A 16,934-nucleotide genomic window follows, 5' to 3' on the forward strand; every position below is an offset into this window, starting at 1 on the left:
TAGTTTTTTGAATTTATTGTCATTATATGCAAACATACACTGAACAAAAACATTAACGCAACATATTAAGTGTTGGTCTCATGTTTCATGAGCTGAAATAAAAAATACCAGAAATGTTCCATATGCACAAAAAACGTATTTCTCTCAAATGTTATGCACAAATGTTACATCCCTGTTAGTGAGCATTTCTCCTTTGTCAAGATAATCCATCCACCTGACAGGTGTGGCATATCAAGAAGCTGATTAAACAGCATGATCATTACACAGGTGCACATTGTGCTGGGGACAATAAAAGGCCACTCTAAAATGTGCAGTTGTCACAACACACTGACACAGCTTCAAGTGTTTTGTCCAAATACTGGTGGATTCAACTAACAAAAGATTGGACGACCTGAAGACCAGTCTGCAGTTCCCCCAGGGTCAACTCGATGAGTTGAAACAGGACAGGACAACAGCAAGATGAAAGCAACCTGTAAGTCATTGAGGACATCAGTTATGTGTGTGAATCCATGATAACAATGACGGATAAGGCGGAAACAACATGGTTGTGGACAGAATTGCAGAATCTCCACATGAGACCTGGACGGAGTCTGAGGACAAAGTGAGGGAAATGATCTCTGAGAAATTGAAGATGGACCACAGGAAGATTGAGGTGGAGCACGTTCACAGGACTAGAAAACCCACCGTCTGCCCAGGTTACAGACCAAGTTTGATAGTGGTCAAGTTCCTGAGGTTCAAGGACAAGGTAGCTGTTCTGGAAAGAGCCAAGAACATGAGAGGGACATATATATCTTCCTCAACGAGGACTATCCTGAAGCTGTTTGCCAGAAAAGGAAAGAACTGATCACAGCCATGAAAGCTGCCAGAGCACATGGGGACATTGCTTACATCCACTATGACAGGCTCATTGTCCACCCTCCCTCCCAGAAGCCTGGAAGGTATGAGAGAGCCAAGCCTATGGGTTCGTAGCCTCAACCCCACGGGACACACACCAACTGATTAATGGACAGCTGAATTTATATATTTTTATCTTGCTTTGTTTGCTCTTTTCCATATTATATCTATCTCTGATAAGCTACACAATAAAGGGCTGAATATAGCCCATATTAATATACAGGGCATTCTGAAAGTATTCAGACCCCTTGACTTATTCCACATTTTGTTATGTTGCAGCCTTATTCTAAAATTGATTAAATAAAAATCCTGAAATGTTTGCAGAAATATCTTATTTACAAAAGTATTCAGACCCTTTGCTATGAGACTTGAATTGATTGAACATGATTTGGAAAGGCACACACCTGTCTATATAAGGATTGCTTTGAGACAGGAGAAGGGTACCAAAAAAAAGGTCAAAGAACACAGTGGCCTCCAACATTCTTAAATGGAAATAGTTTGGAACCACCAAGACTCTTCCTAGAGCTGGCCGCCTGGGCAAACTGAGCAATCAGGGAAGAAGGGTCTTGGCCAGGGAGGTGACCAAGAACCTGATGGTCACTTTGACAGAGCTCCAGAGTTCCTATGTGGAGATGGTTGTCCTTCTGGAAGGTTCTCCCATCTCTGCAACACTCCATCAATCAGGTCTTTATGGTAGAGTGGGCAGATGGAAGCCACTCCTCAGTAAAAGGCACATGACAGCCCGCTTGGAGTTTGCCAAAAGACACCTGAAGGACTTTCAGACCATGAGAAACAAGATTCTCTGGTCTGATGAAACCAGGTTTGAACTTTTTGGCCTGAATACCAAGCGTCACGTCTGGAGGAAAACTGGCACAATCCCTATGGTGAAGCATGGTGGTGGCAGCATCATGCTGTGGGGAGGTTTTACAGCGGCAGGGACTGGGAGACTAGTCAGGATCGAGGTGAAGATGAACGGAGTAAACTATAGAGAGCTCCTTGATGAAAACCGGCTCCAGAGCGCTCAGGACCTCAGACTGGGGCGAAGGTTCTCCTTCCACCAGGACAAAAACCCTAACCACACAGCCAAGACAACGCAGGAGTGGCTTCGAGACAAGTCTTTGAATGTCCCTGAGTGGCCGAGCCAGAGCCTGGACTTGAACCCGATCAAATCTCTGGAGAGACCTGAAAATAGCTGTGCAGCGACACTCACCATCCAACCTGACAGAGCTTGAGAGGGTCTGCAGATCCCCAAATAGAGGTGTGCCAAGCTTGTAGCGTCATACCCAAGAAGAGTTGAGGCTGTAATCGCTGCCAAAGGTGCTTCAACAAAGTACTGAGTAAAGGGTCTGAATACTTAGGTAAATGTGATAGTTTTATTTTGCTTCATCATTATGCAGTATTGTGATGTCATTATGAGGTATTGTGATGTCATTATGGGGTACTGTGATGTCATAATGGGGTACTGTGATGTCATAATGGGGTACTGTGATGTCATTGTGGGGTACTGTGTGAAGATTGATGAGGGAAAAAACAACAATGTATACCATTTTAGAATAAGGCTGTAACTTAGCAAAATGTGAAAAAAGTCAAGGGGTCTGAATCCTTTCAGAATGTACTGACAGGGTACAGAACAGGTAGACTGTACATTAGACAGACAGGACACAGCCATCTGGCTGGCATCAGCTGCTAACGGTTGGCTAGGTTACGGGAGTGGTATATGTAAGCTGTACACTTTGTTGTGCCAGTATAGGTAAGCTATATACTCTGCTGTGCCAGTATAGGTACACTGTATACTCTGCTGTGCCAGTATAGGTAAGCTGTATACTCTGCTGTGCCAGTAGAGGTAAGCTGTATACTCTGCTGTGCCAGTAGAGGTAAGCTGTATACTCTGCTGTGCCAGTATAGGTAAGCTATACACTCTGCTGTGCCAGTATAGGTAAGCTATACACTCTGCTGTGCCAGTATAGGTAAGCTGTATACTCTGCTGTGCCAGGATAGGTAAAATCAGAGCAAGAAAAGCAAGGTAACTGGTATTTTTGTATAAATGACTAACCAGGAGATGGATATAATCTTTGTTAACTTGTTCTAGGTGGTTGGGATCATCTCAGTAAACTATGGGGGTTGGGATCATCTCAGTAAACTATGGGGGTTGGGATCATCTCAGTAAACTGTGGGGGTTGGGATCATCTCAGTAAACTATGGGGGATGGGATCATCTCAGTAAACTATGGGGGTTGGGATCATCTCAGTAAACTATGGGGGTTGGGATCATCTCAGTAAACTATGGGGGATGGGATCATCTCAGTAAACTATGGGGGTTGGGATCATCTCAGTAAACTATGGGGGTTGGGATCATCTCAGTAAACTATGGGGGATGGGATCATCTCAGTAAACTGTGGGGGTTGGGATCATCTCAGTAAACTATGGGGGATGGGATCATCTCAGTAAACTATGGGGGTTAGTTGGAGGCATTCTGTCAGGTAGAAGACATTTTTGTGGCGTCCAGTTGTTCCACAGAGAGAAGAGATGACAGAACTCCTGATGAATAACGGAACTTTCAAATGTGAACTGTGTAACCACTTTCGGTGGGGCAAAAAAGTATTTAGTCAGCCACCAATTGTGCAAGGTCTCCCACTTAAAAAGATGAGAGAGGCCTGTAATTTTCATCATAGGTACACTTCAATTATGACAGACAAAATTAGAAAAAAAATCCAGAAAATCACATTGTAGGATTTTTAATGAATTTATTTGCAAATTATGGTGGAAAATAAGTATTTGGTCACCTACAAACAAGCAAGATTTCTGGCTCTCACAGACCTGTAACTTCTTCTTTAAGAGGCTCCTCTGTCCTCCACTCGTTACCTGTATTAATGGCACCTGTTTGAACTTGTTATCAGTATAAAAGACACCTGTCCACAACCTCAAACAGTCACACTCCAAACTCCACTATGGCCAAGACCAAAGAGCTGTCAAAGGACACCAGAAACAAAATTGTAGACCTGCACCAGGCTGAGAAGACTGAATCTGCAATAGGTAAGCAGCTTGGTTTGAAGAAATCAACTGTGGGAGCAATTATTAGGAAATGGAAGACATACAAGACCACTGATAATCTCCCTCGATCTGAGGCCCCACGCAAGATCTCATCCTGTGGGGTCAAAATGACCACAAGAACGGTGAGCAAAAATCCCAGAACCACACGGGGGGACCTAGTGAATGACCTACAGAGAGCTGGGACCAAAGTAACAAAGCCTACCATCAGTAACACACTACACCGCCAGGGACTCAAATCCTGCAGTGCCAGACGTGTCCCCCTGCTTAAGCCAGTACATGTCCAGGCCCATCTGAAGTTTGCTAGAGAGCATTTGGATAATCCAGAAGAAGATTGGGAGAATGTCATATGGTCAGATGAAACCAAAATATAACTTTTGGTAAAAACTCAACTCGTCGTGTTTGGAGGACAAAGAATGCTGAGTTGCATCCAAAGAACACCATACCTACTGTGAAGCATGGGGGTGGAAACATCATGCTTTGGGGCTGTTTTTCTGCAACGGGACCAGGACGACTGATCCGTGTAAAGGAAAGAATGAATGGGGCCATGTATCGTGAGATTTTGAGTGAAAACCTTCCATCAGCAAGGGCATTGAAGATGAAAGGTGGCTGGGTCTTTCAGCATGACAATGATCCCAAACACACCGCCCGGGCAATGAAGGAGTGGCTTCGTAAGAAGCATTTCAAGGTCCTGGAGTGGCCTAGCCAGTCTCCAGATCTCAACCCCATAGAAAATCTTTGGAGGGAGTTGAAAGTCCGTGTTGCCCAGCAACAGCCCCAAAACGTCACTGCTCTAGAGGAGATCTGCATGGAGGAATGGGCCAAAATACCAGCAACAGTGTGTGAAAACCTTGTGAAGACTTACAGAAAACGTCTGACCTCTGTCATTGCCAACAAAGGGTACATAACAAAGTATTGAGATACATTTTTGTTATTGACCAAATACTTATTTTCCACCATAATTTGCAAATCAATTCATAAAAAATCCTATAATGTGATTTTCTGGATTTTTTTCCGCATTTTGTCTGTCATAGTTGAAGTGTACCTATGATGAAAATTACAGGCCTCTCATCTTTTTAAGTGGGAGAACTTGCACAATTGGTGGCTAACTAAATACTTTTTTGCCCCACTGTAGATGCTTTTCTAATGGTGGATTTCTCATTAAAAACATGATAATCACTACAGACTGATCTGATCAGTCAGAGAGAAGAGAACGGACCAGAGAAAACAAGAACATGGCAGCATTATCATTGCAATTTTTAAAAAAAATCAGTGTTGAGTGAAGAATATACTCTGCTCATTATAATACTGGTAAAACAATCAGGGAGAATATGTTGTGCTCATTATAATACTGGTAAAACAATCAGGGAGAATATGTTCTGCTCATTATAATACTGGTAAAACAATCAGGGAGAATATGTTCTGCTCATTATAATACTGGTAAAACAATCAGGGAGAATATGTTCTGCTCATTATAATACTGGTAAAACAATCAGGGAGAATATGTTCTGCTCATTGTAACACTAGTTAACAATCAAAGTGATTCTCATTGAGTTGTGAGTATTAGAGCAACACAAACCCAGATACTAAAACAACATTCAGCACCAATAGAACCCCTCCTGTCAGTGTCCAGGGGCTAAAATAGAGAAGATCTGGTGAACTGGGAGATCAATGATTTTACTTAGCCAACAGCAAGAGACAGTAGGGTTTTGGTGGAGTCAGTCCAGACAGTAGGGTTCTGGTGGAATCAGTCCAGACAGTAGGGTTCTGGTGGAATCAGTCCAGACAGTAGGGTTCTGGTGGAGTCAGTCCAGACAGTATGGTTCTGGTGGAATCAGTCCAGACAGTATGGTTCTGGTGGAGTCAGTCCAGACAGTAGGGTTCTGGTGGAATCAGTCCAGACAGTAGGGTCCTGGTGGAGTCAGTTCAGACAGTAGGGTTCTGGTGGAATCAGTCCAGACAGTAGGGTTCTGGTGGAATCAGTCCAGACAGTAGGGTTCTGGTGGAATCAGTCCAGACAGTAGGGTTCTGGTGGAATCAGTGCAGACAGTAGGGTTCTGGTGGAATCAGTCCAGACAGTAGGGTTCTGGTGGAATCAGTCCAGACAGTAGAGTTCTGGTGGAGTCAGCCCAGACAGTAGAGTTCAGATACTGTGGTATGTCTGGGTCAGTTCAGCCCTGGTGTTCAGATACTGTGGTATCTCTGGGTCAGTTCAGCCCTGGTGTTCTGGTACTGTGGTATCTCTGGGTCAGTTCAGCCCTGGTGTTCAGATACTGTGGTATCTCTGGGTCAGTTCAGCCCTGGTGTTCTGGTACTGTGGTAGCTCTGGGTCAGTTCAGCCCTGGTGTTCAGATACTGTGGTATCTCTGGGTCAGTTCAGCCCTGGTGTTCTGGTACTGTGGTATCTCTGGGTCAGTTCAGCCCTGGTGTTCAGATACTGTGGTATCTCTGGGTCAGTTCAGCCCTGGTGTTCTGGTACTGTGGTAGCTCTGGGTCAGTTCAGCCCTGGTGTTCTGGTACTGGGGAGGGTACCAGTCCAGATTAGCCGTGAGAGGAGAAGATGGGTCTACTGATGTTACTGTTGGTCGTCATGGCGTTCAGCTCCCACCTACATGGAACACAGAGACCCAGACAGGAGAGAGGCCCAGACAGGAGACCCAGACAGGAGAGAGACCCAGATAGGAGACAGAGACAGGAGACCCAGACAGGATACAGAGACAGGAGACCCAGACAGGAGAAAGAGACAGGAGACCCAGAAAAGAGACCCAGACAAGAGTGACCGACCCAGACAAGAGAGAGAGAGAGACCCAGACAGGAGACACACGGAGAGAGACAGAGACCCAGACAGGAGACAAGAGACCCAGACAGGAGACAAGAGACCCAGACAGGAGACAAGAGACAGGAGACTCAGACAGGAGACAAGAGACCCAGACAGGAGACCCAGACAGGAGACCCAGACAGGAGACACAGAAAGAGAGAGAAAGAGTCAATGCGTAACAATTGGCTAAATCAACATCCTTTGTCATTCATTGAGGACCTCTGGTTGTTTGTTCTCTCAGTGATTCTGTAGGCCAGGCTCAGGGAAGCCTCACTGAGGCTTTGAGTAGGCTGTAACATGACAATCAGGGAGCAGCACAACTAGTGGTGAGGGTTACAGAGGGAGACTAGAGAGGCTGTGGGCAAAGGAGAGAGACTGATGAGACTAGAGAGTCTGAGGGTTAGGGAGCGAGACTGATGAGACTAGAGAGGCTGAGGGTTAGAGAGAGAGACTGATGAGACTAGAGAGGCTGTGGGCTAGGGAGAGAGACTGATGAGACTAGAGAGGCTGTGGGCAAAGGAGAGAGACTGATGAGACTAGAGAGGCTGTGGGCTAGGGAGAGAGACTGATGAGACTAGAGAGGCTGAGGGCTAGGGAGAGAGACTGATGAGACTAGAGATGCTGAGGGTTAGGGAGAGAGACTGATAAGACTAGAGAGGCTAAGGGCTAGGGAAAGAGATTGATGAGACTAGAAAGGCTGAGGGTTACAGAGGGAGACTAGAGGGACTGAGATGAGAGCTGGCCTGATGACAGGTCACTGGTTGTTTTCACTGGCTCGCCTTTCAAACTCACTCCCTCCCTTTCTCTCTCTCTTGTAACACACACTCTTTCTGACTTGCTGGAAACGTGTGTGAGGAGGGGGATGACTCCAGTGTGTTGTGGGACAGGGGGTGATTGGCATGGGGGTTGAAGATCAGTCACTGGGACCCGCCTGATCCCACCAGAGTGGTGTGTGTGTTCACACACGCGTATTCAGTTAATTATCAGGTGAACATTAGTAGTGGTAGCAGATAAACGTGTTGACTAGCAGAACATTAGCATGGAAAAGAAAACCTTTTACTGGACGAGACTGACGATGCTGTCAAGCACACAAAGATATAATAACACAACCACTAGGAGGAAGAGGACAGAAGAGGCGAGAAGAAAGAAGTACAAGAGAGAAATGGAGAGAGAACGAGGAGAAGAGAACGAGGAGGAGAGAAGAGAACGAGGAGGAGAGAGGAGAGAAGAGAACGAGGAGGAGAGAAGAGGAAGGAAGGAGAATTGAGAACGAGGAGAGAAGAGGAGAGTAGAAAATAAAGAAGATGAGAGGAGGAGAGGAAAGAAGGAGAGAAGAGAAGAGGCGAGTAGAGAGGAAAGAAGGAGAGAAGAGGAGCGTAGAGTAGAGGAAAGGAGGAGAGAAGAGAAGAGAAGGAGAGGAAGAGAGAAAAGAGTAGATAGAAAGAGGTGAGGAGGAGAAGAGAAGGAGAGAAGAGAGTGTGGTAGTCCTAGTTGGTCCAGACTAGTTAATAATAGCTAGCTTGGGTCAGGGGTTAAAGGTTAGGGGAAGGGGTTACCTGAGGTTGTGTGGTAGACCACCCTGGCCCAGACTAGTCAATAACAGCTAGCTTGGGTTAGGGTCAGGGGTTAAGGGTTAGGGGAAGGTGTTACCTGATGTCGTGTGGTAGTCCCTGCTGGTCCAGACTGTAGTTAATAACAGCTAGCTTGCATAACATCTTCAGATTAGGACCTGAGACAGGAAAGGATATTAACACCTTTAACATTGCCATCAGGCAGAGCTAATCACACACAGAGACAGAGAGACAGACACAGAGAGACACAGATACAGAGACACAAAGAGACAGAGAAAGTCAGAGTCAACAAAAAATCCTTATCTAACCACTGGTCAGAGAAGCAGAAATATACCACATCAGACTGACTCAGTAGAAGGTCAGAGAGGCAGAGATATACCACATCAGACTGACTCAGAAGAAGGTCAGAGAGGCAGAGCTATACCAGTGTGATCCAGTGTGTTAACTACAACCAGTAGAGGTCTGGATGATGATCCAGTGTGTTAACTATAACCAGTAGAGGTCTGGATGATGATCCAGTGTGTTAACTAGAACCAGTAGAGGTCTGGATGATGATCCAGTGTGTTTACTATAACCAGTAGAGGTCTGGATGATCCAGTGTGTTTACTATAACCAGTAGAGGTCTGGATGATCCAGTGTGTTAACTATAACCAGTAGAGGTCTAGATGATGATCAAGTGTGTTTACTATAACCAGTAGAGGTCTGGATGATGATCCAGTGTTTACTATAACCAGTAGAGGTCTGGATGATGATCCAGTGTTTACTATAACCAGTAGAGGTCTGGATGATGATCCAGTGTGTTTACTATAACCAGTAGAGGTCTGGATGATGATTCAGTGTTCACTATAACCAGTAGAGGTCTGGATGATGATCCAGTGTGTTAACTATAACCAGTAGAGGTCTGGATGATGATCCAGTGTGTTAACTATAACAAGTAGAGGTCTGGATGATGATCCAGTGTGTTTACTATAACCAGTATAGGTCTGGATGATCCAGTGTGTTTACTATAACCAGTAGAAGTCTGGATGATGATCCAGTGTGTTAACTATAACCAGAAGAGGTCTGGATGATGATCCAGTGTGTTAACTATAACCGGTAGAGGTCTGGATGATGATCCAGTGTGTTTACTATAACCAGTAGAGGTCTGGATGATGATTCAGTGTTCACTATAACCAGTAGAGGTCTGGATGATGATCTAGTGTTTACTATAACCAGTAGAGGTCTGGATGATGATCCAGTGTGTTTACTATAACCAGTAGAGGTCTGGATGATGATCCAGTGTGTTAACTATAACCAGAAGAGGTCTGGATGATGATCATGTGTGTTTACTATAACCAGTAGAGGTCTGGATGATGATCCAGTGTTTACTATAACCAGTAGAGATCTGGATGATGATCCAGTGTTTACTATAACCAGTAGAGATCTGGATGATGATCCAGTGTTTACTATAACCAGTAGAGGTCTGGATGATGATCCAGTGTTTACTATAACCAGTAGAGGTCTGGATGATGATCCAGTGTGTTTACTATAACCAGTAGAGGTCTGGATGATGATCCAGTGTGTTTACTATAACCAGTAGAGGTCTGGATGATCCAGTGTGTTTACTATAACCAGTAGAGGTCTGGATGATCCAGTGTGTTTACTATAACCAGTAGAGGTCTGGATGATCCAGTGTGTTAACTATAACCCGTAGAGGTCTGGATGATGATCCAGTGTGTTAACTATAACCAGTAGAGGTCTGGATGATCCAGTGTGTTAACTATAACCAGTAGAGGTCTGGATGATGATCCAGTGTGTTTACTATAACCAGTAGAGGTCTGGATGATTCAGTGTGTTTACTATAACCAGTAGAGGTCTGGATGATGATCCAGTGTGTTTACTATAACCAGTATAGGTCTGGATGATCCAGTGTGTTTACTATAACCAGTAGAGGTCTGGATGATGATCCAGTGTGTTAACTATAACCAGAAGAGGTCTGGATGATGATCCAGTGTGTTAACTATAACCGGTAGAGGTCTGGATGATGATCCAGTGTGTTAACTATAACCAGTAGAGGTCTGGATGATTATCCAGTGTGTTAACTTAAATGTTTTATTTTTTTTATTTGTCACATACACATGGTTAGCAGATGTTCATGTGGGTGTAGTGAAATGCTTGTGCTTCTAGTTCTGACAGTGCAGCAATATCAAACATGTAATCTAACAATTCCCCAACAACCACCTAATACACACAAATCTAAAGGGGTGCAATAAGAATATGTACAAATAAATATATGGATGAGCGATGACAGAGCGGCATAGGCAAGATGCAGTAGATGGTATAAAATACAGTATATACATATGATATGAGTAATGGAAGATATGTAAACATTACTAAAGTGGCATTGTTTAAAGTGACTAGTGATCCATTTGTTAGAGTGACCAATGATTTCAAGTCACTATGTTGGCAGCAGCCTCTCTGTGTTAGTGATGACTGTTTAACAGTCTGATGGCCTTGAGATAGAAGCTGTTTTTCAGTCTCTTGGTCCCAGCTAAGATGCACCTGTACTGACCTCACCTTCTGGATGATAGCGGGGTGAACAGGCAGTGGCTCAGGAGGTTGATGCCCTCGATTATATTTTTGTCCTTCTTGTGACATCAGGTGCTGTAGGTGTCCTGGAGGGCAGGTAGTTTGCCCCCGGTGATGAGTTGTGCAGACCTCACCACCCTCTAGAGTGCCCTGCAGTTGTGGGCGGTGCAGTTGCCGTACCAGGCGGTGATACAGCCCTACAGGACGCTCTCATCCTGTAGAAGTTTGAGGGTTTTAGGTGACAAGACACATTTCTTCAGCCTCCTGAGGTTGAAGAGGCGCTGCTGCGCCTTCTTCATCACGCTGTCTGTGTGGGTGGACCAATTCAGTTTGTCTGTGATGTGTATGCCGACAAACTTAAAACTTTCCACCTTCTCCACTACTGTTCCGTTGATGTGGACAGGGGAGTGCTCCCTCTGTTGCTTCCTGAAGTCCACAATCATCTCCTTTGTTTTATTGAAGTTGAGTGTAAGGTTGTTTTCCTGACACCACACTCCGAGTGCCCTCACATCTTCCCTGTAGGCTGTCTTGCTGTTGTTGGTAATCAAACCCACTATTGTTGTGTCGTCTGCAAACTTGATGATTGAGTTGGAGGCGTGCATGGCCATGCAGTCATGGGTGAATAGGGAGTACAGGAGGAGGCTGAGCACACACCCTTGTGGAGCCCCTGTGTTGAGGATCAGCGAAGTGGAGATGTTGTTTCCTACCTTCACCACCTCGGGGCAACCTGTCAGGAAGTCCAGGACCCAAATTGCACAGGGCGAGGTTGAGACCCAGGGCTCAAGCTTAATGATGAGCTTGGAGGGTACTATGGTGTTGAATGCTGAGCTGTAGTCAATGAACAGCATTCTTACATAGGTATCCCTCTCGTCCTGATGGAATAGGACAGTGTACAGTGTGATGGCGATTACATCGTCTGCGGACCTATTGTGGCAGTATGCAAACTGAAGTGAGTCTAGGGTGTCAGGTAAGGTGGAGGTGATATGATCCTTGACTAGTCTCTCAAAGCACTTCATGATGACAGAAGTGAGTGCTACGTGGCAAAATACATTCAATTCAGTTATCTTTACCTTCTTGGGTACAGGAACAATGGTGGCCATCTTGAAGCATGTGGGGACAACATTCAATAGGGAGAGATTGAATATGTCCGTAAACACACCAGCCAGCTGGTCTGCACATGCTCTGAGGACGCGGCTAGGGATGCCGTCTGGGCCAGCAGACCTGTGAGGATTAACACGTTTAAATGTCTTTTTCATGTCGGCCACGAAGAAGGAGAGCCCACAATTCTTGGTAACGGGCCGCGTCAGTGGCACTGTATTATCCTCAAAGCGAGCAAAGGAGGTGTTTAGTTTGTCTGCAAGCAAGACGTCGGTGTCCGCGACGGGGCTGGTTTTCTTTTTGTAATCCGTGATTGCCTGTAGACCCTGCCACATGTCTCATTAATTTGCTACTCCACTTTGTCCCTGTACCGGCATTTCACTTGTTTGATTGCTGTGCGGGGGGAATAACTACACTGTTTATATTCGGCCATATTCCCAGACATCTTTCCATTGTTAAATACAGTGGTTCGCACTTTCAGTTTTGCGCAAAAGCCGCCATCTATCCACAGTTTCTGGTTGGGGTATGTTTTAATAGTCACAGTGGGTGCAACATCTCCAATGCACTTCCTTATAAAGTCACTCACAGAGTCAGCGTATAAATCGATGTTATTCTCTGAGGCTGACCGGAACATTTCCCAGTCCGCGTGATCAAAACAATCTTGAAGTATGGATTCCGATTGGTCAGACCAGCTCTAGTCACGGGAAAATCCTGATTGAGTTTCTGCCTATAGGAGGGGAGAAGCAAAATGGAGTCGTGGTCGGATTTGCCGAACGGAGGGCGGGGGAGGGCCTTGTATGCATCGCGGAAGTTAGAGTAGCAGTGATTGAGCGTGTTACTCGCCTGTGTACTGCAATCAATATGCAGATAGAAAATCCCCAGCTATAATAAATAGAAGCCTCAGGATGGAGATACAGCCAGACTTGTTGAGCTCTACAAATTTTTTTCTGAGTTCTTGGCTGATTAATTTAGATTTTCCATGATGTCAAGCATAGAGGCACTGAGTTTGAAGGTAGGCCTTGAAATACATTCACAGGTATGCCTCCAATTGACTCAAATTATGTCAATTAGCCTATCAGAAGCTTCTAAAGCCATGAAATAATTTCTGGAATTTTCTAAGCTATTTAAAAGCACAGTCAACTTAGTATATGTAAACTTCTGACCCACTGGAATTGTGATACAGTGAATTATAAGTGAAATAATCTATATGTAAACAATTGTTGGAAAAATTACTTGTGTCATGCACAAAGTAATGTCCTAACCGACTTGCCAAAACTATAGTTTGTTAACAATAAATTTGTGGAGTGGTTGAAAAATGAGTTTTAATGACTCCAACCTAAGTGTATGTAAACTTCAGACTTCAACTGCATATACTGTATTCTATACTATTCTACGGTATCTTAGTCACTTCATGTTTACATATCTTGCATTACTCATCTCATATGAATATACTGTTTTCTATCCTATTCTACTGTATCTCATTCATTTAATAATGTTTACATATCTGGCATTACTCATCTCATGTGTATGTACTGTTTTCTATACTATTCACCTGTATCTTAGTCCGTTCCGCTCTGACATCACTCGTCCATATGTATATAGTCTTAACTCATTCCTACTTAGATTGGTGTGTATTGGGTATATGTTGTGTAATTGTTAGATATTACTCGTTAGATATTACTGCACTGTCGGCGCTAGAAGCACAAGCATTTCGCTACAGCCAATAACATCTGCTAATCACGTGTGACCAATAACATTTGTTTTGTTACAATTACACCACGAGTCGTTAATCATGAAGCATACACCCCTGCCTTTCTTCTTCTCTAAGAGATGTTTATTTTGTCTGCGCGACGCATAAAGAATCCTGGTGGCTGTACCGACCTTGATAGCATGTCCCCAGAGAGCCATGTTTCTGTGAAACAAAGTATGTTACAATCCCTGATGTCTCTCTGGAAAGCAACCCTAGCCCTAATTTTGTCTACGTTGTTATCTAGAGACTGGACATTAGTGAGTAAAATATGCAGAAGCGTTGGGTGGTGTGCGTGCCTCTGAATTCGGACCAGAAGGCATCTCCGTCTACCTCTCCTGTGGCAACGTTGTTTTGGGTCAGCCTCTGGAAACAGTTTGAATGATTTGGGTAGTTCGAACTTCGGGAAAGTCATATTCCTGGTCGTAATGTTGGTGAGTTGACGTCGCTCTGATATCTAATAGTTATTCCCGGCTGTATGTAATAACACTTAAGATTTTCTGGGCTAACAAAATTCTGCATAGTTTCCAAAGAGCTAGAAGCGAGGCGACCATCTCTATTGGCGCCATCTTGATATACTATAACCAGACTTCACTCTAATAAAGTCCCTGTAACCCACCCCCACTCCCGTGAGAAGAAAGAAACTTCCGTTCAGCTTGTGCCCTTAAAAGGGTTGTGCCACCGCTGGTATCATGCTGCTGCAATATGGACAGACAGACAGAGGCTCAGGGGTTGGCATGCTGCTGCAATATGGACAGACAGACAGAGGCTCGGGGGTAGGGCTGCTACTGCAATATGGACAGACAGACAGAGGCTCGGGGGTTGGCATGCTGCTGCAATATGGACAGACAGACAGACAGAGGCTCAGGGGTTGGCATGCTGCTGCAATATGGACAGACAGACAGAGGCTCAGGGGTTGGCATGCTGCTGAAATATGGACAGACAGACAGAGGCTCAGGGGTTGGCATGCTGCTGCAATATGGACAGACAGAGGCTCAGGGGTTGGCATGCTGCTGCAATACGGACAGACAGACAGAGGGCAGGCTCAGGGGTTGGCATGCTGCTGCAATATGGACAGACAGAGACTCAGGGGTTGGCTGCTGCTGCAATATGGACAGACAGACAGAGGCTCAGGGGTTGGCTGCTGCTGCAATATGGACAGACAGACAGAGGGCAGGCTCAGGGGTTGGCATGCTGCTGCAATATGGACAGACAGAGGCTCAGGGGTTGGCATGCTGCTGCAATATGGACAGACAGAGGCTCAGGGGTTGGCATGCTGCTGCAATATGGACAGACAGAGGCTCAGGGGTTGGCATGCTGCTGCAATATGGACAGACAGAGGCTCAGGGGTTGGCTGCTGCTGCAATATGGACAGACAGACAGAGGCTCAGGGGTTGGCATGCTGCTGGCACAGAGACAGGGACAGGATGGGCACTGCCAGTCCACACTGTCCTCAGGTTTTTTACAGCCCACAAACATTGACCCTCTCTGTGACAATGAGACTGACCCTCTGCCAGCTGGCCATGGCTTTGTAGGGGCTGTGGAAGGAACAGGGTGTGTGTCTGTGTCTGTGTGTGTGTGAAAAAATAACAACTTACTGAAGTCTAGTATGTAGATGTCTGAATGATCCATGAGGTTAAACTCATCTCCCATCCCCTGCTCTGGACATGGGCTGTAGAGAGGAGACAACATGTTAGTTACACTGCTGTTCTGGACATGTCTGAGAGCTCATGTCATCACACCGTACAGGGCCATAGAGGTGTCATCACACAGGGTTAGCAGGAAGAGGACGTATACTGTTCAAGGCTTCTAACACATACAGGAAGTCCACATTAACCCCCCACTTCCTGTGTCTCTCCTTGGTCTCACTGGAGATAGTGTTTCTCCTCAAACCAAAGCATCTACCTAGCATCCCATCCATGTGGTACTATGACTGGTGTGATTGAGACATGAACTGTATGTCCATATTGACCACAGAACCCCTGCAGGGAACACTTGACCTGCTCCTCCTCCAGTTTTAACCCTTTCATCACCCAGGTTGAGCCCTGTCAGCCCCAGACCTGGTAGTAAACCCAGGAGGTACAAATTCAAGATCTCAAGAACAAGGACCAGACAGGGAGCCAGTCGGTCACACATAGACCTAGGGTACATGCTGATCAGAAGGACCTGCATCCTGTGTTTTGGGGTTGTTATCAGAAGATGAGAGCAGCTCTTATTAGGCCCACAGGAAGGAGAGAGGAGAGAGGTGGTCAGACGACAGTACTGATAGTAGCACCCCCCTCTTAAAGCCCTCTGTAGCATCTAGCATCACAACACATCTGTTTCCTGCCCTGCCTCAGACCTAGTACTACACACACCTGTCATGTCCTGCTGTCTGCTGGGGCAGACTGGTGCACCACAGAAGACCTAGTACAACACACAACACATCCAATAGCCTCTCACACACAACCAACACTGCAGCTATAACTTGAATAAGCTATCGTCTAATCGGGTATCGTCGAACCAACTATAGTTGCATGTGGGTATCGTTGAATCAGGTATAATTGAATCAGGTATAGTTCAATTAGGTATAGTTGTCTGTGGCTAAAGTTGAATCAGGTATAATTGTCTGTAGCTATAGTTGAATCAGGTATAATTGAATCAGGTATAGTTCAATTAGGTATAGTTGTCTGTGGCTAAAGTTGAATCAGGTATAATTGTCTGTAGCTATCAGTTGAATCAGGTATAATTGTATGTAGCGATAGTTTAATCAGGTATAATTGAATCAGGTATAGTTGAATCAGCTATAGTTGTCTGTAGCTATAGTTGAATCAGGTATAGTTGAATCAGGTATAATTGTCTGTAGCTATCAGTTGAATCAGGTATAGTTGTCTGTAGCTATAGTTGAATAAGGTATAATTGTCTGTAGCTATAGTTGAATCAGGTATAGATGTCTGTAGCTATAATTGAATCAGGTATAATTGTCTGTAGCTATAGTAGAATCAGGTATAGTTGAATCAGGTATAATTGTTTGTAGCTATCAGTTGAATCAGGTATAATTGTCTGTAGCTATCAGTTGAATCAGGTATAGTTGAATCAGGTATAATTGTCTGTAGCTATCAGTTGAATCAGGTATAGTTGTCTGTGGCTATAGTTGAATCAGGTATAGTTGTCTGTAGCTATAATTGAATCAGGTATAATTGTCTGTAGCT

At 44.9% G+C, this 16,934-nt stretch overlaps 1 protein-coding gene across 8 annotated transcripts in view; it reads right to left on the minus strand.

Annotated features, from left to right (window-relative positions):
• The window catches only part of LOC110491227 (kelch domain-containing protein 3), a 92,930-nt gene continuing 75,996 nt past the window's right edge, over window positions 1–16,934 (minus strand). For 6 of the 8 annotated variants that reach the window (XM_036945887.2, XM_090201696.1, XM_036945889.2 and 3 more), the window contains 3 exons: window positions 15,342–15,415; window positions 8,410–8,488; window positions 1–6,549 (listed from right to left, as the gene is read on the minus strand). In XM_036945887.2, the coding sequence (XP_036801782.1) occupies window positions 6,483–6,549; window positions 8,410–8,488; window positions 15,342–15,415 (220 nt within the window). In that variant the 3' untranslated portion in view covers window positions 1–6,482. Of the gene's footprint in view, window positions 6,550–8,409; window positions 8,489–11,968; window positions 12,120–15,341; window positions 15,416–16,934 lie in introns of all 8 variants that reach the window. The other 2 variants (XR_016487073.1, XR_016487072.1) reach the window with 1 other exon arrangement.

Source organism: Oncorhynchus mykiss, chromosome 16 (assembly GCF_057628025.1).
Source record: "Oncorhynchus mykiss isolate SJ-2025 chromosome 16, ASM5762802v1, whole genome shotgun sequence".
NCBI lineage: Eukaryota > Metazoa > Chordata > Actinopteri > Salmoniformes > Salmonidae > Oncorhynchus > Oncorhynchus mykiss.